The sequence below is a fragment of the Lepus europaeus genome, chromosome 22, assembly GCF_033115175.1.
Source record: "Lepus europaeus isolate LE1 chromosome 22, mLepTim1.pri, whole genome shotgun sequence".
NCBI lineage: Eukaryota > Metazoa > Chordata > Mammalia > Lagomorpha > Leporidae > Lepus > Lepus europaeus.
In genome coordinates this window covers 21,915,065-21,942,052 of record NC_084848.1, presented here as the reverse complement: position 1 = coordinate 21,942,052, position 26,988 = coordinate 21,915,065, and the positions used below count along the sequence as shown (strand labels likewise).

The window sequence follows — 26,988 nt, the reverse complement described above, 5'->3', positions numbered from 1 at the left end:
TATTTCACTGTGAATACAAATTCCAATTGTTAGTCACAGCCAATTATTGGAGAAGAAGAGTAAGAGTTTTAATGTCATTATCATTTATGGTTCATTATGTCAGGGCATTTCTCAGGAGGTGGATGATATCATCATTCCTGCCACTATGATCTCCATATTCATCATAATCATTGCTGTAGCGTCACAAATTCATTGCAATTTTTCTTCCTACAAGTCTTTTGTGGCCACAAAGTTTATTCTATTCTGTAACATGAGCTACAATGAACAGTACTTCTCTCTTTGGATTATCGTGCACAGTAGGGCTGGGAATGAGGAAGTGAGGGCAGCCCCCTAACTCTGAAACTCCAGTTCAGATTCATGACCTCTACACAAGATACTTTGCCTATGTGCTTTGGATCTGCAGAGAATGTCATCAGCATTTGTCTCCAATGCCAGTGCCTAATCATCCTTTGCTGTTCCTCTTGCCTTGCTTGCCCCAGCATGTTTAGGGTGGCTCATAATTCCTCTTTAATCCCAAATCTGAGTTGTGAAATGATTTAAGTTCCAATGTCCTAGTTTCTCTTAGAAAACATACCTAATCCATCCCGTAGAAATGAACTTTGCAGTGTCATTGCCTCTGTTAGGTAGTTCTACTATTCCAGACTTGATATCTGTTGAGGGCAATTGAATGATGTAACCTGTGCAGTTCAGCCTGTGAGAGCAATTTGGGTGTCTTTATACCAGTGGTTTTTATGTTCAGGATGAAAGCCCGTGGAGAAATATAGGATACTATTATTAACTTCATGCCGACAGCTCCCTCTGGGCACCCGCAGGTTTATTGCTAGTTGGAGGATCAAGTTTAAAGGGGAAAAACCTTGTGGTTGGTGGTAACTGTGCCTTTTGTGTTCCCTTTCACAGGAGCAGGGGAAAATCGGAGTTGTCTTCAACATCGGCACAGTTGATATCTCCATCAAAGAAGAGAGAACCCCTGTCAATGATGGCAAATACCATGTGGTGCGCTTCACCAGAAACGGCGGAAATGCCACACTCCAGGTGGACAACTGGCCAGTGAATGAACATTATCCTACAGGTACACACTGGGCCCTCAGTGGCTGTATTCTCGTTCACTGTCTCGTTCTTACTTCCAAATGGCAGTTTTGCTTATTACTCTTACCAAATCATGACACGCTGAGTGAAACCTACATTCTTGATATTTTTAGTATGAGAAGATGTTAATTCTTTCAGACATGATTGGTGCAGGGCACTTCTGGAGACTTCTTAACTATGCACTGCATACTTCTTGTCAAACCTTAGCTAATATTGCCTGACTGGCTCATACCAGAGATCTTTACAGTAGGCTTTCTGGGGCACTGCAGATGAAAAGCCATGGAGGAAGGGCACTATCCCTGTTGTGAATTGTTGTGGATAATCACAGGATGGTCAGTTTGAGATCTGGACTTTGTGGTGCCATTTAGTCATGTACCATTGCAGGTACAGAGATGCAGATAGGAGGTTTACTAAGTGTGAATGGATCAACATCAAGTCTGGGCACGAAAGAGAAAACTAACACTGGAATTTCACTCATTGGTTGACTTATTTTTTCCTTTCACTTACACAAGTCTACTTTGATTCTCAAAGATTAATCCTAGTAGTCAAGAGATCATTCAAATAATCTTTTAGCTTTCCCTCTCATCTCTCACTTCTCTCAGGAAGAGGCCTGAACGCTGATCTTATAAGTGCCTAGAATGGAAAGAAAAACACTTCAACAAAGCACCTTTCCTCTGTCATTGCATTGTTACATGATGGATGCAAGAGCTCAGATATGCACTTTGCACTAGTGTGGATATCTTGCAATGTCTCTATCCTACACTCCAACATCCCCAAATTTTCTCACAATTTGTCTTTCACATCATTTGCATAGAGATGAGCATAGTAACAAAGATACACATATCCAGAAGACAAAGAGCTATTTTTTTCAGAGAAACAACCTCAAAGTAAATTTGCCAATTTGTGGCCCAAAACTTTTAAATGGCTTGCAAGCTATGATTATGCTTTCATGGCTAACCTAAAATAAATTTTCTTTACAAATCAGCCAGAAGTATCTGTGTTGCTTCTTGGTTTCCCTATATCTGATTTCAGAATTTTAGGGATATCCATAAATAGTATGCAAGTTCCCCAAGAATTAAAACAAAAAGCACTATTCACTCATTTGTCTACCATTTGCTTCCAAAAAATAAAAAAAAAAAAGCACCAAAACAAAAACAGGTAGCCAGAAAGCTTAACCACTGTTGGCAATACCTTGGCTTTTCTTAGACTAAAGCACACAAATGTTTGGATGATGTCATCGAGGAGGATTTTTAGAAAGCCAATTTTAGCAGCTTCCATGAATTCTTACCATCCTTCAATTCACTAAAAATTAATAGATCTGGTTTTTCAATTGCTTCTTATTTAAATCATGTAGGCTGTGGGAAGGGGAGTTGTGAGAGAAACCAAAGTAGCCCAAGATCTTAAAAATTGTTCAATCACTTGCCCCAATTTATTAGAGAAATGTGATTTTGCTGCCAGCAATGAGAAGGCTCCTAAATGGTCCCCTTCAAGCCACAAATCTATAAGAAAACCAGTGACCCTTGCTGTGCACCCATCTCTTTGTTCCAAATTATGTTTTTAGTTCCAAATTATGGGTTGCTTCCTATATATTTTCAAAATAGAATAAGCCTTCCTTTAATGGCATTGCTTCCTCCTGAAAGTTACCATTATTGTTGGTAGGTGTTATCTAATAATAATAGCATATGTTATTATTCCAGGACAGGGTACAAGTTAGCAGTTACAAGTGTGGACCTTGCTGTCAACCAACTGGTATTGAGATTTTGACTTTATCAGTTCTGAGTCTAGGGCAAGGCTTGGAAGTGCCCCAAGTACTGAAATACATAGTACCTTTTCCCACATACAATTCAAAACACAACCCAAAAACATAAAAATCCGTTTCAGAATTCCTAAGTGTTCTGATTCTCTCCTCTGAGGATTACTATGATGCTTTACAAATAGATCAGATTTCTCCTTTCCAGATTCTCATTTTGGCTCTGTTTCTTGGTTCTCTAAATTGACGTTTATTTTTTCCTATTTGGTGACTGAGGTGAGAACCTTGCACAAGATATCGAAACTCCCTGTATCTGTTTTCTGGTCTGGATAAAGAGGCAATGATAGTACTTATTTTCCAGGGTTCACATAATGATTAAATGAGTCGAATACATATGATATAATGCTGGGTCAATTATGTCAACAGTTAATAAATGTTAGCTGGGAGGATTAATAAACATTTGATTAGCATTTTAAATCATGGCATTATCCACTTACACAGATCACTTGATTCTGACTATTAAATAGCCTGTAATCTAGAAAGGCTAGTCATTCTTTTCCTTCACTTCAAATTAAAATAGAAACTCACAAAGATACAGTGTCTCCCCAAGTCACATAGTAAATGACAAACAGATCTAGGATTAGATTCTTCTGTTTCTGATTGGGCATAGTTGCCACTATTGCCCCCTTCTCAAGGTGGGGGTTATTTTGAAAAATACTGAACTAGAAATAAGCATCTCCCTCCTTGTGTCATCTGAGATTTGTTTCTTTCTGGAAGTGTTTATGTCAAAGGTCAGTCCTTATGAAAATACCAGTGTGGTTGTTACGAGATGCAGAACAGAAAATTCTCACTCAAAAAAGAAACATTTGGGGGACAGTGTTTTGTTGCAGTGAGTTAAACCTGTACCTGAAATACTGGCATCCTATATCAGAGTGCTGGTTTGAGTACCGACTGCTCCACTTCCAATCCAGTTTCCTGCTAATATGCTTGGGAAAGCAGCAGAAGATGACCCAAGTATTTTGGTCCATGCCATCCATGTTGGAGACCTATACGGAGTTCCAGCCTCCTGGCTTTGGCCTGGCCCAGCCCTGGCTGTTGCAACCGTTTGAGGAGTAAACCAGCAAATGGAAGATCGATCTCTCTCTCTCTCTCTCTCTCTCTCTCTCTGCTTTTCAAATACATACATATTTTTTTTAAAATATTTATTTTATTTATTTGAAAGGCAGAGTTACAGAGAGGCACAAGTAGAGAGAGAGGTCTTCCATCTGCTGGTTCACTCCCCACATGGCTGCAACGGCCAAGGCTGGACCAGGCCGAAGCCAAGAGCCAGGAGCTTCTTCCGGGTCTCCCATGTGGGTACAGGGGCCCAAGGACTTGAGACATCTGCTGCTGCTTTCCCAGGCACATTATCAGGGAGCTAGATTGAAAGTGGAGCAGCCAGGACTCGAACCGGTGGCTGTATGGGATGCTGGTATTGCAGGCGGCGGCTTTATCTGTCACACCACAATGCTGGGCCCAATAAATATTTTTTAACAGGAAAGTTTTATTAGCACACATGAGTCTAAGCTGTTCTCTTAATTTATATCATTCTGAGAGCATGTTCTCAGGAAATTATTCCTACTCACCAGGTCAGAAAGAGCCAACTGGGTACCCGGATTAATGGGTCAACTCCAGAATCTTCTCATGAACATTTATAGGATTTTATGGCACTCTACTAAAACATCCCACTGTGAAGTATTTAGAACCCAGCTGAGTGCAGGGCAGGTAGCATTGGCTTTTTGTGAATCAGGAAGGATCCCAAATGAAAATAGTTCTGTTGCGATCAGAATCTTATATCACTTAATTCTGGGAGATAGAACTCAAAAGCAGCTTCTCTCTTTGAACCTGAAAATAGAAAGGCTAAGAAACAGGAGAGGGAAATAAAAGAAGAATCAGCCCAGAGCTAACATCCAGGCATTGACAAATGTTCCCTCTAAAGCCTCTGATTGCTGTCTCTACACAATGCAGTGGCGAGGACAAGGAAGGGGAGGTGAAAGGTGAGTTGAGCATGAGGAATTAATTTTAGCCTCAGCTCTCAGCTCCCTGGGAGTCTCAGATAACTGGGATTGTTCAAGATCCCCTCTCTACTGAGTGGCCATCACCTGCTGTGTGGTCAGGGCTATTAGAATCCTGAGCATGGTCACTAAGGGTTTTTCAGGTCAGAGCCATGTTTCCAGGAAATGAATGCCGATAAGCATTTCCATTTGTAGAGTCATCCGTCTCCCCACCTCAGGAAGTGCTGGGGAGAACAGGTTGGCCATTGCTGTAGTTCCTCCTCCCTTCTGCTCATCTTGGCATCACATATCTGCTCAGCTGAAGTTCTCTAGAGGGAATTCTTCATCACTCAATAAGATGCCCACTAATGTCCTATGTATAAATCCTGTTGGACCACTGTCTGGATCTGTTTTCTGTTGTTATAATTGAATACTGTAAACTGTACAATTTACAAAGAAAAGAAATTTATTACTCACAGTTCTGGAGGCTGGGAAGTTGAAGGGCCACATCTGGTGAGGGTCTTCTTGCTGCATCATTATATTGTAGAAGGCAAAAGGGAAGGCAAGAGAAAGGGAGAAACAGAGAAAGGTTTTATACAAAGCCACTTCTGGAACACTTGTCCCCCTCCCATGATAATGACATTGTTCCATTTATGAAAATGGAGCCCTGGAGACCTACTCACCTGTTAAAGGTACCACCTCTTTGTGGGTGATCCTGTGAGACTGCCTGCCTTGCCCATGCAGTTACTCTGACTGTTGGCAGGGGGCAGGAGCCCCAGGCATATTTCCCCCCACCCCTGTCAATTAGGTAAGCAGCTCCTGGGTGTGGCCCAGGCCCATTAGGACCACCTGGAAAGCTATCCTAGCTATGTGATCTTCAAGCTGATTGGAGAAGCATAGAGGCACCAATATCGGTTCTATCCTATAGAATTAGTGTTGCCCTGAATTAGCTACACCCCTCTGCCTGCCCTTTAAAAAGTGTGCATGGTCGTTAATAAAGCAGACATGTTCACCGAAACTTGTCTCCAGTGCTTCTTGTCAAAGAGTGCCGTCACCCTGCCCATGCCACAGAGCGCTGGCCTCACGGGATGAACCTGTACCTCTTAACACTATAACAATGACAATTAAACTGCACTATATTAGAAAACTCTTTATATTTCAACATGGGAAGTTCTTCAAAACTTTGTCTTTATGGTGGTTGAAAGAGAGAATATTGTATGGTCTTAATGGTGTTCTAAGAGTCTTCATTTGCATTACTACATTTGAGCCTGCTTCTACTCTGTGACAGGCCGGCTTTGGTGTTATTACTACTGCATACCCATTTTACGATTAGACTAGTACAGCTCTGAGAAGCTAAGTAACTTTCCCAGTGTCACACAGCCTTATGGGGCAGAGCCAAAACTCCTATCCTGACTCTCAGAGTGTGCTACCCCAAATTTCCTGTCCACTTCTATTCCTCAGAGGTGCAATTTCACTGGAAATAATACCATATTTCCCCTTTAAACAATATTCTCAAAAACCTCCATGCCTGGACTAGTTAAATTTGTAGAGTTCCTCACTGTTGATGCTATTGTCATTCTGGGCTTGATAATTCTTTGTTGTGTGTGTGAGGAGGGAGGCAGGTGGGCCATCCTGAACATTGTAGGATGTTTAAAAACATCCATGACATCCACCCATGAGATACCAGGAGCATGTTTCCACCAATGCCAGCTATCCTCTGGGGAGGGAGTGCAAAGTCACCTTGGTAAGCACCCCTGACTTCAAGAGAGTCACAAGCAGTTTTTGTTTCACAAGTTTGTTGGCTTTTCATACTTCAGAGATTGTTCACAGGGACAAGAAATCTTTAGTTGCTGTGCACCTGTCACCCAGGCTGGTGAGACTTGGAAGGGTTAAAAAGAAGTCAGTATTCTCAAGCCTTAGTTTCCTTAATTCCTAGCCAGGAGGTTTTCTTTCCATCTTTGCCTGCAAACATTTGAGGCCTTGCCAGATTTGAAACACACATTAAAACAAGCCCCATCTACCTGCTCATTCATCCGTTCAGGCCTAGTGTTGCTTTCAGTTCAATGAGGGGAAAACGTAGGTGGTAAAGCTCTGCCAAGGGACCAAGAAGTATAAACACAATCAAGGAGGAAAGCCATATTTGAACTTGGTTTCCAGGCTGCAGAGGTGTAACAGCAGCTAGAGAAATGCTCACTTAATGAATGTGTTTGAACATTGGTGGGTGCATTTCCAAGCCTTCTTGTAAATAAGTTCCTTAAATACTGTCACAAAATGCACCGATTAATCAGAGTAGTGCATTCTGAATGTCTGCAGCCTCCTCATGCTTTTCCATTTGTCAGCAATGAAATAAGATTTATGAGTAGCTAAGTTTCTTTTTTCCAATGACTTTCTACTTTCTGTTGTTGGTCTTTGGTGAAAAAAAAAATCCTAATAGTTTTTGTTTGTTTGTTTGTTTGTTTTAACTGTAAAGCAAAGCTGTGTAACCTAGCTGCAAATGAGAACCTCCTGGGAACTTTCATAAACTGCCAGGAGTCAGGCCCCACTATCAGGTTATCTAACGTAACTGGCCTGGGATGGAACCCATACACTGGCATCATCCAACATGCTTTAGGAGTTGTTAGAAAACATAGTCACATGGTCCATGCCAGAACTGTGACGTTAGATCTGCCTTTTAATAAGATCACCAGATAATGCATGTGTGCAATAAAAGTTGAGGCACCATCCTAGGAATCAGAATTTTATAAAAAAGCTGTTTCCACTGCATTTATGCAACTGGATTTGAAAATAGGTGATGTTTAGAAAGCTAACATGTTTTTTTCTTCTTTCACACTGACAACTTGTGTTTGTGCAATATGGAAGCCACTAACAACATGTAGATACTGAGTATTTCCATGTGGCTGGTATGACTTAACACTGTGACATTTTGTTTTCTTGTGTAATTATTGTGCCCAAGGTACTGATGACTTTAAATACATTTTCTCACTCAGTCCTCACACCTATATTATGAGGCGATAGGCTGGTGATTTTTATCAGACAGAACAAAACTAGAATATTTCTCTTATTTTGTAGGAATTTGCTATCATATGCATCATCGTGTATATCATTGATGAAATAATTGGCATGGACCTTCATGTATCTTTGGGACTATTCTAAGGATTTTTGTGGTTGTGCAACCAAGGGGATAGAAACTTCACCTATTCACGGGGTTGTTGGAAAGGCAGTAGAGTAATATAATAGTTGAGACTAAGGATTCTGGAACCAAACTCTCTGGGTGTGACCACAGAATTACCGTCCTACCTCCTGCCTACTACTTTGAGCAATGTTGTATGTGGGGAAGTTTCTCTGTGCTTCAATCTTCAAGGTCAGATGTATGTATTTTCTCCCGTTAAAAACAAGAGAATGCGCGGATTGACATTTCATATAGAACACTTAAAAAAAAAAAAAAACAACCAGGACTGGATGCAGATAATTTCCTGAACAGCAATCACTGTCCACCCTTCCTTAAGTTATATTTGTTTCCTCTGACAACATGGCTAGAATGCAAATCCATCAAGTTGACCTAACGAAACCTGTTATTGCATCTTCAAAACGTGGATTGTAATTGCTGTTCTACTTCAGAAACTGGAGAATTCTTTGAAAAATCATGAGCTGAATGAAATTGTAGTAGCAGCTGTTTTATGAGGACTATCTGCCACCCAGAGACATTTTAGGTTTGTCTTTTCTCTTGAGAAGACTTTCTACATCGAGGCTTACTCAGCAAAAGGGAGAATGGAGGACACTTGCTTTCTCATCCTTTTTGCAGAATTGCACTGTCATGGGAACAGTTCCTAAGAAGGAACATGTGCACCGAATGGACACTTGTCCCAGAGGTTTGGGAAGTAGCAGATGGAAGCACCCAAAATCTCTCAGCAAACTCAGTCAGGTGGTATCCAAACCATGACCACCTGACTTGAGAATCCTGTGTATTTTTTTTTGTTTGTTTGTTTTAAGAAGTAGAGAGATGGAGAGGGAGAAAATAGGCAGAGATCTGTTGTCTACTGCTTCTCTCCCCAAGTGCCAGCAGCATCCAGGTGCCCAAAGCCAGGTCCAGAATCTCAGTTCATGTCTTCCATGTGGGTAGCAGGTACCCAACAACTTGAGTCATCACTTTCTGCTTCCAACTGTGTGCGTTAGCAGGAAGCTGTGATAGGGGGCCAGAACCAGGACTTGAACCCAAGCGTTGCTATGTGGGATGCGGGCATTCAAAGCAGCGTTTTAACCTCTAGGCCCAATGGCCACTGCAAGATCCTGGTTTGTACTCACTCTGTAGACCTTTAGATACTCTTTATACCCTGGAACGGTTAAATATCCCAGAAATTCTCTCCAATCCAAGTCTTGACAATTTATAATTTTTTTTCTCAAGTGAAATCCTGAGATTTCACTGAAATTCTCTCCAGTTAAAACTCCAAATTCTGCAACAGCTAGAAGTCAGCACTTCCCTGGGCACCCATGCACACTTCCATTCTTCCGTACCTTTGGAGAGACCTTTTGGAGCTTTGGCAACTTCTTCTCTTTCATGGTTTTCTGTTTTGCTTCCCCGTATCAGACCTAAGCAGACAGGAAGATCTTGTTAAATGAAAGTCTGCCTTCCTCTATTTAATGGTCTTGCTTAGAGGATGGGAAAGTGGTAATACGGTGATTAGGTTTTTTTTTTTTTCTCCTTTCTTTCTTCTCTTTCTCATTTTGCTTTAATTTTTGCCTTATCAGGCAGACTTCCTTTCTCCTCTGTGAATTCCAAGGTACAAGATAAATAGCCTTGTATCTTACAAGTTAAATACAATTACTGCTATCAAACCTACAGCCTTTCTCTTCCTGTAAATGTCTCTTAGAAACTGATAAGCATTTCAAGGCAAACTGTGGACTTCTGGCTAATGCTAAATTTAAACATAACCAACCAGGAGGCAAAAGGACAAGATAGAAACCCACACCCACCCACCCCCTCCCCCACACACTCACACACACCACTCATCTATGGAGAAGAAGATTATTTAAAATAGAGGGAGGGAGTACGTGAACACATGGCCCATGGATACTCACTCAACCTTGGGACTTTATGCTGACACACAACTCAAGGTTATTTATAAAGAAATTAAGTGGCATGCACAAAGGAGCTTGTTATAATAATGAAGATTTACATCTGATAATATGGTGGCAATTATACTAACTAAAGACATTATTTATCCAGAATTCACTTGTGAATAGGTCAGTGGTTTTGCTCTACAGGGATTTTGAACAAAATAATAATTGCCCTGCAAACTTCAGTGGTACTTTATAAGATGCTCACCTCAGTCTGGTCCTGGTTTATTCCTCCTTTTTAGTGGACTATCTTGGGATGTCAAGAAGAACATGGACTTACATAAAATAAAAAGCATATGATATTTAGCCATAAATTAAATATTATAAGCTAGGTATCAGTTAAATTACTAATGAGAAATTTGAATATCACCACTTGGCTCTATTAAACTAGAGATGCAAAGACAATGATTTCTTAATTTCTATGAATGATGCATGTATTTATATTAATCTGCATCCTTGGAATAATACCTTCAAGATTAGAAATACAGTATAATTATATTGTATGTGATTATTCAAGTGTACTCATTTGAAATAGTGTGCCACAGAAATATTAAAAACATCTCAGTCTTTGCAAGGCATTGGTTATAAAATGAATCCATCTAAATTTAAAAAATCATCAGATACTGCAAAATTTCAAAAGTAGGTTGGTGAAGTATAAGTTTTGTTTTCCTTATTGTCACAAGAAAGCCCCAATTTAGGTAGTAAACAAAAACCCTGGCCTGCAGGTTTTGTCATTTATTATAAAATCTAGAATGATTATCCCAACCATAGAATGAAGTTACCTCGTGGTGTTTTTGCTCTGCCCCAGGGTTGTAAGAGTGCCAACTGCCCTACTAATGATCAAACACTGGGCTTTATTTTTAGAAAAAGTTTCCAATATCCCATCTCTTCAGTTTAAGTTTTGCACAAGGTTGCAGGGTCCCTCTTCTTATGTAAGTCTAAAAAGAACATTAAACTTCTTAGTGGTGGTACATGAATAACCAATGATAACAATAATAATATATATATCCACATGCAGTATATCGTTTATAATTCTATAGAGAGGGTGATGAAAGTTGCTGCATACTGTAAATCATTCAATCGATTGTAATCATATTGCAGCTCATCTCAAAGAGATAAAAACCTTCCACTCTTCTAAAATCCCTGTCAATACCCCAGCAGGCTGAAGAGAGGGGAAAGGAGGTCACAAGGGGAAGGAGGGATGAGTCAAGGACAGAGAGCCACTTTTAATCTTCAGCTCATGAAGTTAATATGGATTTAATTCAATTCCCACTGATATTTACAGTTTACTCTATGAGATGCATTTCTTTGCAGGGTGAATAGCCTTGCCATAAGTCCCTGATGCTCTGTGTTGGCCTGCATGATGGGTTTACCAAATGCCAATGCTTAATTCACAATGGCACTTCAAAATTTCACAAGAAAATGGAATTAAAACATAAGTTTATTTTAGTGAAAAGTATTTTTCATTAGACAAATTTTCCAAGAACTTTATGGAGGCTGATTCCCTGGGGCTGCATAAGACTTGGGAACTGGGGTACTACACAGAACATTCCTAATGGAACTAAAATGCTGAAAGATATATAAAATGATAGAAATGAGTTCATATTTAAATAGAAACAAAAGTTATACCACATTTTCAAACAGCAAAAACAATACAAAAGTGTCTGTTTGGACAAGATAATAGAAATAAACTTTATTTTTATTTATTTTTTATTTTTAGAAAGCTTTTATTTAATAAATATAAATTTCATAGGTACAGCTTTAGGCATATAGTGGTTCTTCCCCCCACACCCATTCTCCACCCCACTCCCATCCCACCTCCTACTCCCTGTCCCATCCCATTCTTCATTAAGATTCATTTTTAATTTTCTTTATATATAGAAGATACTAAGTAAAGATTTCAACAGTTTGCACCCATACAGACACACACAGTATAAAGTACTGTTTGACGACAACTTTTATCATTAATTTGCATAGTGCAACTCATTAAGGACAGAGGTCCTACATGTAGAGCAAGTGCACAGTGACTCCTGTTGCTGATTAAACAATTGACACTCTTATTTACAATGTCAGTGATCACCCAAGGCTCTTGTCATGAGCTGCCAAGACTATGAAAGCCATTTGAGTCCACAAACTCCATCAGTATTTAGACAGGGCCATAAGCAAAGTCAAAGTTCTCTCCTCTCTTCAGAGTAAAGCACCTCCTTCTTTGATGGCCCCTTCTTTCCACTGGGATCTCACTCACAGAGATCCTTCATGTAGGTCATTTTTTGCCACAGTGCTTTGGCTTTCTATGCCTGAAATGCTCTCAAGGGCTTTTTAGCCAGATCTGAATGCCTTAAGGGCTGATTCTGAGGTCAGAGTGCTGTTTAGGGCTTTTGTCTTTCTAAGAGTCTGCTGTGTGGCTTGCTTCCCATGTTGGATCATTCTCTCCTTTTTAATTTTATCTGTTGTTATTACCAGACACTTGACCTTATTTATATGATCCCTTTAACTCTTAATGCTATCTATATGATCAGTTACACACTTCAAATGACCACTTTAACTAGTAAGATGGCAATAGTATCACCCAGCTTAATGGGATTTGAAGTACCATGGCAAGTTTTTAGCTTTACCTTTAAGGGTAAGTCAATGGCAACATGTGCAGAGAAGTGTCTTTAATAACTATAACTGATACTATGTTCAAGGTTAAAAAAAAAAAAACCAGGTGCTACTATTTTCCTATTATCATCAATGAGGTGGTGTCATTTTTTAATGCATTCATCCATTTGCCATTCGATTCATAGTTTTTCAACATCCACTTTACATGTGAATCTGTACTAGGTGTCGGGCATCTGGTGAGAAATAAAATGCAACCCTTGCCTTCAAAGATCCAATAATGTAGTGGAAAAGCCATAGAAGCACTGAGTTTTCACTATTGAGTTTTCACTATTGTCTACAGGGTAAATACTGTGGTTTATAATCATGTCACAAGTGAGAATATGGATAATTATAAAATTAGTTAACTCTCCCAGGAAAATATGAAGACCCAGAACTCAAGCTTATACATCTCAAATGGAAAATCCAATGCTCCCCTGAAATATACCACTCCACTCTTGGGGTGAGATTCAGATTCAAAGACAGACACACAGATGTGCCTGGTAAAGCCTGGGAACCAGACAGGACTGTGCAGGGAATGGAATTTGAGCAATGAACTTGAATTCTTTGGGTCAATGCAAATAAGCTCTGATTCTCTAGGTACATACAACAATAGATGGCAACATACACTTACAATGTAATCAATTGTAAGACCCCTTAAGCAGGCGTCCCACAAATTGACCGGACCCCAGAAACACAGACTCCACTCCAACCGATGCAATAGCAAGAGGATATTTATTAATACGTTTGCGCAAACGGGCTCCCCAGCACCTCAGGCAGTCCAGAGATTGAGAGAGCCCTGAGCAGGGGTTACAGCAGTTTTTAAAGACAATAGCCACCTGATTAACATATGTATGCGGGGCGTTTGGTGATTGGCTATTTTGAAGGGCAAACTCTTGTTGCGATTTTAGCGAGGGAAGGGGTAAGTTTATACAATGGTCACAGAACCTTATTGCAACTCTTTTCCGGACTCCTGCAAGTGTTATCGCGTGAGACAGTTACACAGAGCAGTTTCACAAGGCAGTTTCCCAAGGTTATTCTGCAGGCAGGTGGAGACACAGTTATCTTAAGGAATGGCTACTGTCAGCAGCCAAACTTTTTAACCCTTGCTAAAATTACTTTAATATTTACTTTTAGCAGGGGTCTTATAGCAACATACACTTACAATGTAATCAATATAATAGATATGTGTCATACATTATTTTTTTAACTTTTATTTAATATAAATTTTCAAAGTACAGCTTTTGGATTACAGTGACTTTTTCCCCCCATAACTTCCCTCCCACCCACAACCCTCCAAACTCCTGCTCCCTCTCCCATTCCATTCACATCAAGATTAATTTTCAATTATCTTTATATACAGAAGATCAATTTAGTATATATTAAGTAAAGATTTCAACAGTTTGCACCCACACAGAAACACAAAGTGTAAAGTACTGTTTGAGTACTAGTTATAGCATTAATTCACATTGTACAACACATTAAGGACAGAGATCCTACATGGGGAGTAAGTACACAGTGACTCCTATTGTTGACTTAACAATTGACACTCTTGTTTATGGCATCAGTAATCACCCTAGGCTCTTGTCATGAGTTGCCAAGGCTATGGAAGCCTTTTGAGTTTGCCAACTCTGATTTTATTTAGACAAGGTCATAGTCAAAGTGGAAGTTCTCTCCTCCCTTCAGAGAAAGGTACCTCCTTCTTTGATGGCCCCTTCTTTCCACTGGGGTCTCACTCACAGAGATCTTTCATTTAGGTCTTTTTTTTTTTTTTTCCAGAGTGTCTTGGCTTTCCACATACATTATTTCATTTAGTGTAGTCTTCCCAGTAGTTCAGGACAGAAGTATTCATGAACATGAATAAACCAGGGCTGAGGGAAGCAGAACATATTCACTGCCATATCAGAGCCGGCAAGTATCAACACTGGGACTCCTCAGAGATTTGTTTGCCAACATCCCAGTCCCTTTCTCTTATCTCACTTTTCTATCTGCCTTCCAGGAGTATTCAGTTTGCAATATATACAGCGAATAGATGTGTGTGATTGATAGATGTAAATTAACATGCAAATGTACGGTTGCCTCCCACATCACAGTCACTGTAGTATGCTCTGTAATCGCACCACTGAATATTTACTAGAAAGGTGCTCCTGCCTGAGGTGAGACTGCCAGCCTTGACATTGAATTCAACTAGATTTGTTTTCATTTTCATCACATGATAGCAATGTGGTTTTTCTCAGAATTCAATGGTGAAATTTTCATTCCAGACATGTACAACTGTCAGAAAGCTACCAGTCCCAGTGATATGAATGAGGCTACCATAATCCATCCTCCCCCAAAGGATTTTAGGGGCATTATATTATGTAATAGTAGATAACACTTTTTCAGCATTTGTTATTGGATCCTTACAGCATCCTGGGAATGGGTATATAATTTTCCCATTTTAGACGTGAGGAAACTAAGTTCCTGAGAGCTTAAGAAATCTGCCCCAGTGTGGCATAGAATAGGTGACAAGTTCTTACCTGCCATGAATGTAAACAGGAAGCCACTGATATTTTTATTTAGATCAAGTTTCAGCAAACCTTTTCTTTAAAAGCCCAAATAATAAATACAGGCTTTTTAAACCTATATTATAAATATTGTATAAACACATTTATATTACATTTACATATTTTACAAATATTATTTTATAGTAGGCGTTGTAATATTTTTGTTGCAATTATTAAACTCTAATACTTCAGCACACAAGCTGTCAGGCTTCATCTAAATGAATGGAACAGCTGTATTCCAATAAAACTGGATTTACAAAACTCAGCCATGATGAGTCACCAATGTCCCTTTGTTGTCTGGGGGGATTCCTGATTTCGATCATGAATATTTTAAAGCCTCCAGCTTTGTTTTTATTGATCTATTAGCTCCATTTATTTGTATTGATTTATCTCTCTTTGGAATAAAGGGAGCGAAACAGGCTGTAAGTGCATGTATTAAATCCACAAAGACAGAGGGCATAGTCCTGCCCAGCAGAGTGCTGTAAACTCTAGAGTGAAATTGCTCTGGCGCAGTCATGGAGGAACACATAAGTGAGCTGTCCTTCTGACTCCACTGAAAAATAACAAACCAGAAAACCAAATATATACCATCTTCTTAACGCATCAGGGTCAGACTCACTGTCTGCATTTCACTTATGTCATATGTTGCTTAGATCAAGATTTGATAACAATAAACAGAATGCATTACTTCAGGGTAAGCATTTGGCACAGCGATAAATAATTACAGCACTCGGGAAGTATGCATCCCACATCTGAGTGTTAGGGTTTGTGTCTCGGCTCTGCTTCTGATCCAGTTTCCTGTCTTGCTCACTCTAGGAGGCAGCAAGTAATGGTTCAAGTACTTGGGTCTTTGCTACCCACATGGGAGACCTGGACTGAGTTTTCCATTCCTGAATTTGGCCTGACCCAGTCCTGACTATTGCTGTCATTTTTGGGGAGTGAACTAGCAGATGGGAAATCAATCAACCAATCTGTCTCCCTTTCTCTCCTCCTCACTCCCACTCTCTCCCTCTCTCTCTCCCTCTCCCCCTCTCCCTCTCCCTCCCTCTCTTTCCCTCTCTTTCCCTCTCCCTCTCTTCCCCTTCTTCCCTCCCTCCCTCTGTTTCAAATATAAAAATGAAAATGTATTTTAAAAAGAGAAAGCATTATTTCTCTAGTTCTGTTACTTCTGCTTAGTGACTATAAGCTGTGGTGATCCAGATAAGCTTTTCTGTGTCTCCTGTGTGAAGTCGAATACTTTTCATGGGTTTTTATTAACCACTGTTTGGCTGCCCTGGTGGCCCTTGATGCCTGGCATTTATCTTTTCTCCTTCCTGCTCCATGATATGCTCAGCTTCCAAGTCCCAGAGAGCATCTGCTTGATTTTCTCAGTCTGCTTGTCCTTATCCTGCTGCTGAGAGCTTCCTGCTTGTGTTGTTGCTCCAGCTCCACCATTGATCGGCTGCTGTGACAGTGGACTGTCCTTAGATGTGGCTCAGCCTACTTCCTGTATTGAGTTTTAGATGTGTTAGAGTCTGATGTTACTAAAAATGTAAAAAGCCAGGATAGGAGTTTTTATAGGTATATTATGTGCACAAGCATGCATGTGTTTAAATTTTTAAAAATCATTTTCTTGGTGCCAGCATTGTGGCATAGCAGGTAAAGCTGTCACCTGTGATGCTGGCATCCTATATGGGCATGGGTTCATGTCCTGGCTGCTCCACTCCAGTCCAGCTCACTGCTAGTGAGCCTGGGGAAGCAGCAGAAGATGGTTCATGTTCATGGATCCTTGCCACCATGTGAGATCCAGATGGAGCTACAGGTTCGTGGCTTCAGCCTAACCCAGACAGTTATTGCAACCATTCATGGAATGAACCAGCAGAAACAAGATCTCTCTTTCTCTCTCTCTGTAACTGCCTTTCAAACAAATTTTCCAAAACAATCGAATAATGAGTAAAGAGTGGTTACTAGGGATCAAGAAAATAGACATAGGACAAAATTATATTTTTAAGATTTATTTATTTATTTGCAAGAATTACAAAGAGATAGATAGCTCACTCTATTTGATTTTTTTGAAATTCCATATATATGTGAGATCATCCAGTGTTCTTCTATCTGTACACAGTTTCATTTATGTAGGATGAATAAGTCTAGAGAGCTAATGTACAATGTGAGAATGATCGTTAATAATATTTTAATGTATGCTCAAAATTTGCCAAGGGAGTATTTTTTTTGATAGTCTTACCACATAGGACGAAAGAACAGTCACTATGAGATGGAAGTGTGTCACTTTGCTTGACTGTAGTCATCCCTTCACTATTTCTATGTATATCAAGATAAGGGAATGGAAACATCACATTGTCCATGTTAAATATATACAGTAGGAAAATTTTAAATTAAATATCCAAATAAGGCACCACAGCCTTTCTTTATACAACAGTGGTCGTGTCACATTTTGCTCATCTCACTATTGACTACAACAACCTTATCAGTCAACGATCAAAGTCCTCACGGGCAGAATAGAAAGTGTGTCCCCACAGAGTTGGATCCCTGTAACTCCAGCAGGGTGATCACAGTCTTGTTACTCATTTCCTCTAAGGATTCACATATTGTAGTCACATAAATGTTATGCTGCACAATCACGTTGAGATGGTAAGACTTTTTTTTTTTTGACAAGCAGAGTTAGAGAGAGAGAGAGAGAAAGAGAAAGAAAGGTCTTCCTTCCGTTGGTTCACCCCACAAGTGGCCGCTACGGTCAGCGCATTGTGGCTGGTGTGCTGCTGCGCCAGTCCAAAGCCAGGAGCCAGATGCTTCCTCCTGGTCACCCATGCGGGTGCAGGGCCCAAGCACTTGGGCCATCCTCCACTGCCTTCCCAGGCCACAGCAGAGAGCTGGACTGGAAGAGGAGCAACCAGGACAGAACCAGCGCCCCGACTGGGACTAGAACCTGGAGTGCCGGCACCATAGGCATAGGCTTAGCCTAGTGAGCTGTGGCACAGGCCAAGATGATAAGACTTCTGACTTCATTATCTGCTTGTATACAAAAAGATCTTCGCCAAGATGAGGAACTTGTTTATAAACCTTGACTGGAAAGAAGTTCATGTTTATGGCAAAAAGCAAATACCAAATAATTTACCATTAAAAATTCCGAAGATTTAACTGGGAAATTTTTCTTCATTAAAGCAGTACATCTTATTTTATTAATATATTTTTATAATGGAGAGATGGTATTGGTCTGAGAAGATGGACTTGCCAGTTTAATTAGGCAAAATGATAAAAGGGAGGAAGAGGATTTAGGCATCAACAAAAGTTAGAAAAATAAATATAAATCTGATGTAGTTGTAAATGGGAAATAGGAGTGAATCTAAGGTCTTCTGAGACAGACTAGGTTTGGGAATCCCAGTTACTTCCTTTTTAAACCTATACAAAATGTTGTGAGTTGCTGGCTGTTTCAAGTGAAATAAGAATTTATTTAAGTGAACAACTAAAGTAGAACTAAAACTAAAAAGTAAAGTAGGGCCGGTGCCTCGGCTCAATAGGCTAATCCTCCACCTGCAGCACCAGCACACCGGGTTCTAGTCCCGGTCGGGGCACCGGATTCTGTCCCAGTTGCCCCTCTTCCAGGCCAGCTCTCTGCTATGGCCCGGGAGTGCAGTGGAGGATGGCTCAAATCCTTGGGCCCTGCACCCGCATGGGAGACCAGGAGAAGCACCTGGCTCCTGGCTTCAGGTGTGGTGCACCGGCTGCAGCGCGCTGGCCACGGCGGCCATTGGAGCGTGAACCAATGGCAAAGGAAGACCTTTCTCTCTGTCTCTTTCTCTCTCACTGTCCATTCTGCCTGTCAAAAAAGAAAAAAAAGTAAACTAGAACTAAAATGCTTCTAGACTTTCAAAATGAATACATGGATTATATATATATATATTTTTTTTTTCTCTATATAGTTTTCTATATATAGTTTTCTATGCGGTCTAGGTGGCCCTGGCCCCAGAATAGGGAAAACTGAAGTCAGGAAAGAATATGTTAGTCTCAAGCAGCAATTGAGCTCTTCTAGAGGAGGCAAACCAAGTGAAATCTAATAGTTTTGTGGCATTATCCCTCTATGGGCACATAGAGCTTTGGGCTCCAAGCAGACCCCTAAAGGGGATTTTGAAATGCTCTTAATAGACCTGTTCATGAATCATCAACAGAATGGAGTGAGGTGCTAGTCCAACCCTGATTTCATACTTTTGCAGGTAATCTCTACTGTTGCTTCCATTCTCAGTAGTTATATCCAAGTCATCTAAGACACTTGTTCCAGGCCCATATTCCTAAGGATCTGGTTGAAGTGAGGCAGTGTTTATAGATGTCTCTGATAATTACATAGGACAAAACATTATTGAGCTTTTCAGTAGGTAAATTCAGCTTGTTCTGTGGTTCTATGACTCTATAACTGTTTTTATCAAGTTATAGTTTCTTTAAAATTGTGGCCAAGTAGAACAATCCACGTGAGTGTACTGTGTTTCTCTTTCTTCCTGCCTTGATTCTTTGTTTTGTTCCACTTTCTGCCCCTGTTCTTCCAGTGCCTGCCACCCCAACACTGGTCCCCGCAACTATGGAAAACAGGCAAACTGTTGGCTATAGGGACCAAGAGTTTGAGCACGGTGAACTTTCAGCCCTGACTACTTTTGCAAACATAGGACAGGATGAAATCCCGTTTGACTGTAGGGCCCACCCCAGTATCAGCCTTCTTGTTTATAGAGACTGCTCCAGTTCTCGAAAAGTATTTATTCATCATCCATCTCCATGCGTGCCTGTGTTAGAGACCGGATAATAGTATTTAACCATTATTCAGTCAGACAACTTTTCAGTACAACAGATTAAGGAAGTAGGATATCACATGCTTTCTCACTACTCGCTGTGTCTAAGTTCTTCTTGAGTCACAAAGTGAATCTTTGGATAGCATGCCTGGGTTGTGGTAAGAAGGGGAATTTCTGCCCTTGTTCAAAGTCTAGACATTTGAGAGGATTCAAACATGGCTGGAATAAAGCACAGTCCCTCATCATTACAAATAAAAACCTGAAACCCGCATGCTCTCTTCTCACCAGCCTCATCTTGTCCTAATTACCCACCACAGTTAGTAGTGTTCTAAGTGCTTTTTGACAAGACAGCAATGGTACATCAATAGATGCTGCAGGAACTTGAGCAGGCACATCGAGTCACTCAAAGGCCGTCTTTTAATCTCGTGGATCATTATTGCAAAGATAAAAGCAGGTTTCTGAAAGAGTGAAATTCAAAGGAACCTTGCAATTAAAATGGTGAAAATAGTAGGTCACCTAGTCCATTTCTGTGATTGGTTCAGAAATTTCTGTACAATATGGACTAGTCTAATTTTATGAGTCTAATTTGAAATGTTACAGATGGTAGAATTTGTCTTTCTTCCATGAAGAGAATAGATCTGTCTGAGTTCTTCTCTTTGGCCTTTTTTTCTGTTGAATTGTATTCAACTTTGTTATTACTAGGGCATCCATTGAAATTATCCTTTGTCATTTCTTTAAATCATGGATATGTATTTCTTACAGGTGCATGGAGAACAAACAAGCTTGCTTTTGTTGAAGATATTTATAAAATCTTTCTGTGCAATATAGACACATACATACATCACACATTTACAAATCACTGAATAAATATAAAAAGTATTGCACTTATGCTAGCGTATGGTAAATATTCAATGCATATCTTTAAATTTAAAATAGCCTATTATATTTGGACATATTTCTCAACTAGTATAATTTCATATCATACATTCAATGTCTTGTATTAAATGACTAAAAGACGAAGCATTAATATTGTACTTACTTGTCTATATGTGGGTTTTCAAAGGTTATAAGAACTTCAGTGATAATTTAAATCCTCAAACCTAATAACTTTAATGGTTTGTTTGGTTCAGGACACCTGTTTCTTTTGAGGTGGTAATAGCTAACAATATCATGAATATTCTCGAGCACTTAGGATGTGTCATTGTTGGATGTCACTGGATGTTGATGAGAGGATTCTGGAAGTAGAGTATTGTGAAAAGACTTTGAAAGTCTGCTTCCAAGGTGATTGTAATTTTATAAGGAAAAAAAAAATACCTGAAAAACTGCAGTGCAACATAACAGACTCTAGTGCCAGATAAGTATTTTTAAATGTGTGGAAAACTGTACATAAGCATTGACCACTTTCTTAAAAGTCATTTCTGAAAAGCTATAATGTTATCTGGCCATCACATTTGAAATATGAAATAATATTTGAATTATTACATAAGCCATTATATTTTTAATGATTGACAATTGTGGCTTTTGCATTGTCAGAACATTTAACAGCGTTAGTTGTCCTTGATCATTCCTTAACCTCTTAGTCCCTAGATCTTGATCATTTTTGATGCTTTGTTGTAGAGTTCACCTGCTATTCACTTGCTAACATAATACCATTCTAAAACCAGAAAGCAAGTCCCTGCTAAATGAATTCTAAATGAGTTTATAAAATCTGCATTTTGCCAATCCATAAACTTTAAGAAAAAGGAATCGAAGAGGCAGTGCCTGTTTTTTAAAAGCCATGGTCTTGAGGCAGAAATGTTTTTTGTCTTACTTTGGTCTTTAATTCAATGTTTTTCTTTGTTTTTATTGTTCTGTGTTAGTAGGGAGTGTAACAGAAAATACTTTCTATTCTAAATATAGGTAGGGCTATTCAAGAGCAGTAATTATTCATCCTCAGCAAGAACATAAGTTGCTTGATTTGCTCTGCTTTTTGAATGTTAGGTATTTGGTTATTATTTCATTTGTGTGTGTGTGTGAGAGAGAGAGAGCGCGCGCGAGCGAGTGAGCTCTCATTCACTGGTTCACTCTCCAAGTGCCAGAGATGCCAGGGATGGGCCAGGGCAAGCTAGGAGCCAGGAATTCAGTCTGTTTCCCACATGGAGCAGAAACCCAACTACCTGAGCCATCACAGGCTACACTGCCCTGTCCTACCTCCCTGAACCTTTGCTTTACCTTCACCTCTCAGGAGCTGCGAAATTGCATCTTTTCTCTTGTATTTGGTAATTCCTTCCTTAGAAAGCAAAACAGCATTGAGGATAGGTCACAGCAGCCCAGTCTCCTTACCTCCATCCAGGACTGCAAAGGGCTTTGCCACAAAAGCTCCTTTGACTGCTCCCTCCTCCTGCTAGACATTGATGGAAATGAGCCTACAGGAGGTTGCTTCATTCAGCCACTTTCAGCTGTCCTAACCCTCTGGGGTTGCCTGCTTTCTGGGCTGTATTATTTAGCGTTGCTCCACAACAAACCACTCCAAAATGTTATTATCTATTAACTCTTGTTTTCTTGGCTCATGTGGGTGTTTTATCTGTTTGAGGCTGGCTTGGATGGGGCTAAATGACTTCATGACCTCCTTCACTGGTCGGGGACCTCAGATGGTGGGACTGAGCTTTTCCCATGTGAGAAGAGCCTAGACTGCTCTTCTTTGTATAGGAATGCCAGGGCCAGCACCAACATACATAAGCTGTTGAAGTCTCGACTGCTCAGAAGTTTGCTAATGCCCCATATGCCAAAGCAAATCTGGCAACCCACTCAACATCAAGAGGCAGAGAAATAGATTCAACCTTTCATGGGAAGAATGAAGTAGTCCCACCACAAAGGGGTACTGCTCTTGTAATGGAGTTGAAGCTATTTTTAAATGTAATACCCTGGAAGAGAAGAAAGGCTGTGATTATCAGAATTTCCATAATACATTTTCTCCTTCTCAACTCTAAATTCAGATCTTAAAAATGAAGCTAACAATGAGTGACGTTCATTGAGAAATTGTCCCTTGTTTACTTTAGAAAATGGAATTTTGAAATTTATATCAGCTCTTCCTGTCATAAGACTTCCTTATTTTTTCTTTTCTCTCATTATTTCTCATCATTTACCTTCCATTGAATTAATTGCCTTTAAAAAAATAAAATCATATTAAAATAATTTTATTCTTAGTTATATACTCTTTGTATTCTTTCATATATTTTGTTTGTCCTTGTTTGAATGATGTATCAATTATTTATAAAGTGTGTTATATTTGTATAGGATCCATTCTTCTTTCTTTAAATTTCTTGTCTTTTTTTTTTTTTTAAAGGACAGTTGTGTTATAAAAAACAGCTCCTGTGCTGATCTGTTCTTTTTCTCTAGACATTTTCCTGAGCTCAACATAGTGTTGTTTATCATTATCCTGTAGCCAGATTTGAGGCCATGCTGCAGTTCTCACAAACAAATCAATTTGAATTAATTTGCCAAGTAGAGTTAACGAGGCATTGTATGAATTCAAGATATGCTACGAATGCTGCATTTCCTGAGGTCATTTCTTCACGGGAGAATTTTGATTCTTGTACCACATTGCAATCCTATATACCTGACCTTTGAATCTTATACTAACTGATGCGTGGCAGCCAACAGATTTATTTTTTGAAAAGCCTTAGAAATACCATGCAACTTAGCAAATAGGAATATAGACAATTGTTTAATTAATACCTTTGTGAGAAGAGGGTTGTTTAAAATCTACGCTGTCTGATACTTGCTTATGCTAAGAGTCTTATTTCCAATGACACTCTAAGAGGGAGTTTGAGAAACATCAAAATAAGGGAACTCTATTTCTTAGATGATCTTCAAGGCATTCGCAGTGTTAACTTTGTAGGCCCCTTCTCTCAAATTACACACTAAAAGTTCCAGTGAATTCAACTTCCAGAAATTATTTTTGGTTTAATTATAAAACAAGAAAGTCTGCTTAAGTTATAAATACTGCTTCACTGAATCATACTATATAAATGAAAATACACTCTGTATTCATGTTAAAAAAAAAAAGAAAGAAATGGAAAGGTGACAGAATAGTGAAGAGTCTTCGCTAGCAATGTTCTTAATTTTGATACAGGTTATGAGGGTGATCAGAGTCCAAAAACGCATCTGTCTCGATACTTATGAGCATTTTTTCATATATTCTGTATTTCAATAAGATGTTATAAATGAAGGAAAAATCCTTTAACCATATTTATTTATTTTCTTTTATTAAATTTTTTTGTAATTTTTCTTGTTTTAATTTTTATTAATATATAGAGAAGAGATTTCATCTATTTCATAGGTACAATTCTAACAAGATAAATTCCCTCCATCCTCATTTCTTCCCTCAATTCCCCTCCTTCCTTCCATTCTTTTCATTATTTAATTTTGAAGAAATGTAATTTTTTAAAATTTTATTTAAGGTATACAAATTTCATGTATTTCCTATATACAGATTTAAGAACAAAATGATAAACTTTCCACACCACCCCCCCTCCCGCCCACACTCCCATTCTTCTTCCTCTTCCCTCTCCTATTCCCACTCTTAATTTTTACAAAGATCTATTTTTAATTTACTTTATACTCATAAGATTAACCCTACGCTAAGTAAAGAGTTAAACACATAGTATGAAGAAAAAAACACTTTTCCCCAACAGTAAAAGGCTGTAAACAGTCATGGATACTCAAAATGTCCATTTCACTCCAATTTATCACATTTTAGGTACTCTATTAGTTACTACAGATCAGGGAAAACACATGATATCTGTCTTTTTGGAATGGCTTATTTCACTAAGTATAATGGTTTCCAGTTACATCCATTTTATTGCAAAAGACAGGATTTCATTTTTTTTATCAATAGCATTCCATTGTGTATTTATGCTATAACTTCTTCATCCAGTCTTCAGTTGATGGACATTGATATATTCAATCAATATGGATTGATTCCATATCTTAGCTATAGTGATTAGAGCTGCAATGGGGGTACAGATAGCCCTTTCATATGCTGATTTCATTTTATTTTGGTAAATTCCCAGGAGTGGGATTTCTGGGTCATATAGTAGGTCTATATTCAGATTTCTGAGGCATATCCAAACTGACTTCCTAGTGGAAGACCCACCAACAGTGGATTAGGATATCTTTTTCCCCATATCCTTGTCAGCATTTGTTGGTTTTTGATTTCTGTGTGAGAGCCATTCTAACTAGGGTGAGGGGAAACCTCATTGTGGTTTTGATTTGCATTTCCCTGATGGCTAGTGATCCTGAGCATTTTTTCATGTATCTGTTGACCATTTGAATGTCCTATTTTTAAAAATGCCTGTTCAAGTCCTTTGCCCCTTGTTTTGTTGTAGTTGAGTTTCTTGAACTCTTTGTTGATTCTACATATTAACCCTTTAACAGTAGGAACAGAATTTCAATCCACTGTACAATCACAGGCTTAACATACCATCAACCAATATTCAACAAGTGAAAAATAGGAAGACCACAGTTCCACAGGAGTATAAACAAGGGCTGAAAACATCAATCCAATCAGAAGATATTCATTTCATTTCTGTGCATTCTTTTGTATTCGACTGAGGACTAGCATTGGCTCACCAAAGCAAGGGTTACTAAACTAGCATAAATTCCAAGTGAATGGCATTAGAAAACTGGCCAATGGGGATGCTGTTGTTAGCACTGTGCAACATGTGTCTTTGTGGAGTTTCAAAATGATGAGCCAGGACGTGGGTGCCTTCATCAGAAGAGCACTGCCGGATAGCTCCAGCTAGCATCTTTCATTTTTAGTCCAGGGTTGAAAAAGTAACATAATAATCAGGTATGTACACCTGGTTAATCACAGTAAAAGAATTGCCAGCAGGCACAAGCAAGGGAGGAAAGCATCGGGTGATGTCTTTATGGTGGGAAGTAGAAGTGCATGGTGCTCCGGGTTATGTTGTTCTTGTCTCATTTTCCATGCCCTTGAAGTATGATAAGGATTTCCCCTTAAAGCAATACCCAACAATAACCCAGTAACCTTCTGCATACTGCAGCTGGGTGCCATTTAGGAAGGTTTGCCTTCACAAGGTCTGCTTGGGCAGAAGCAGGCCTGCAGCCATGCCCAGTATTCAGGAGGCTAGGGCCTCCCTGTGAGCTCTTAGGTGCTGTCCTCTACATATCTTCATCTCCCTACAGGCATGTACTATAAGACAGCTATGAAGGAATCTTGAGATCTGCCCATGTTCCATCAGATGAAGCTCACTGGTTCTTCTGTATATATTGCTATGTCCTGCTTTTTTAGGTGTAAATTTAAACAATGAAAGTAGCATTTACTATTTCAGTGCTTATAGATCAGAATTTGGCAAGCCACTTTTTTGGGTGCTTCTGGCTCAAGGTAGTATCATGAGTGTCATTCAAAATATTGACCGGGGTTACAATAGATCAAAACGTATCTAGGCCAGCAAGATTTAATTGCATAATTTATCACTAACATGGGAGTTGACAGGACACCTCAGTTCTTCTCTGGCTACTCCTGTGCTGTTTCTGTCTGGCTGTTGTCCTCTCTGACTCCGTTCCTTGCCATGTACACATCTCTAGAACAGTTCTTAAGTGTCCTCATGACATGACACAGCCTCCTCAGAGTGAGTAGTCTAAAAGAGAAAAAAAGAGGGAAGAAATCAGTGTCTTTAATGATTTTGACTCTAAACCCACACATGGTCACTTTCATCATGTTCAGTTCTTTAGAATAAACTCACTAAATCAATCCGATAGCCAAGGTTGGAGATTCAAGCTCCATCTCTTACAGTGGGAAAGTTTCCAAGAATTTGCATGTTTTAAAGGCACACTGTAATTTTCCTAGTCTGTAAAATTATCAGGAATTAAAATGAATCTACAAAATATATGCTTGTTAAATTTATCAATGTCACAAAGCTAAAAGAGGTATCTTATACCAGGAATAAAAAAACCTAGACATAAACATTTTCTTATCACATTTCCATCTGCTAGAAACCAATGTCATCATCAAGCTATGGGTGGGTGTGCATTGAATAGTG

At 39.3% G+C, this 26,988-nt stretch overlaps 1 protein-coding gene across 9 annotated transcripts in view; it reads left to right on the top strand.

The window, feature by feature from the left end:
• NRXN3 (neurexin 3) overlaps window positions 1-26,988 on the top strand; it is a 1,693,693-nt gene that overhangs the window by 1,503,292 nt on the left and 163,413 nt on the right. For all 9 annotated transcript variants that reach the window (XM_062181845.1, XM_062181844.1, XM_062181847.1 and 6 more), the window contains one exon: window positions 898-1,069. In XM_062181845.1, the coding sequence (XP_062037829.1) occupies window positions 898-1,069 (172 nt within the window). The remainder of the gene's footprint in view (window positions 1-897; window positions 1,070-26,988) is intronic.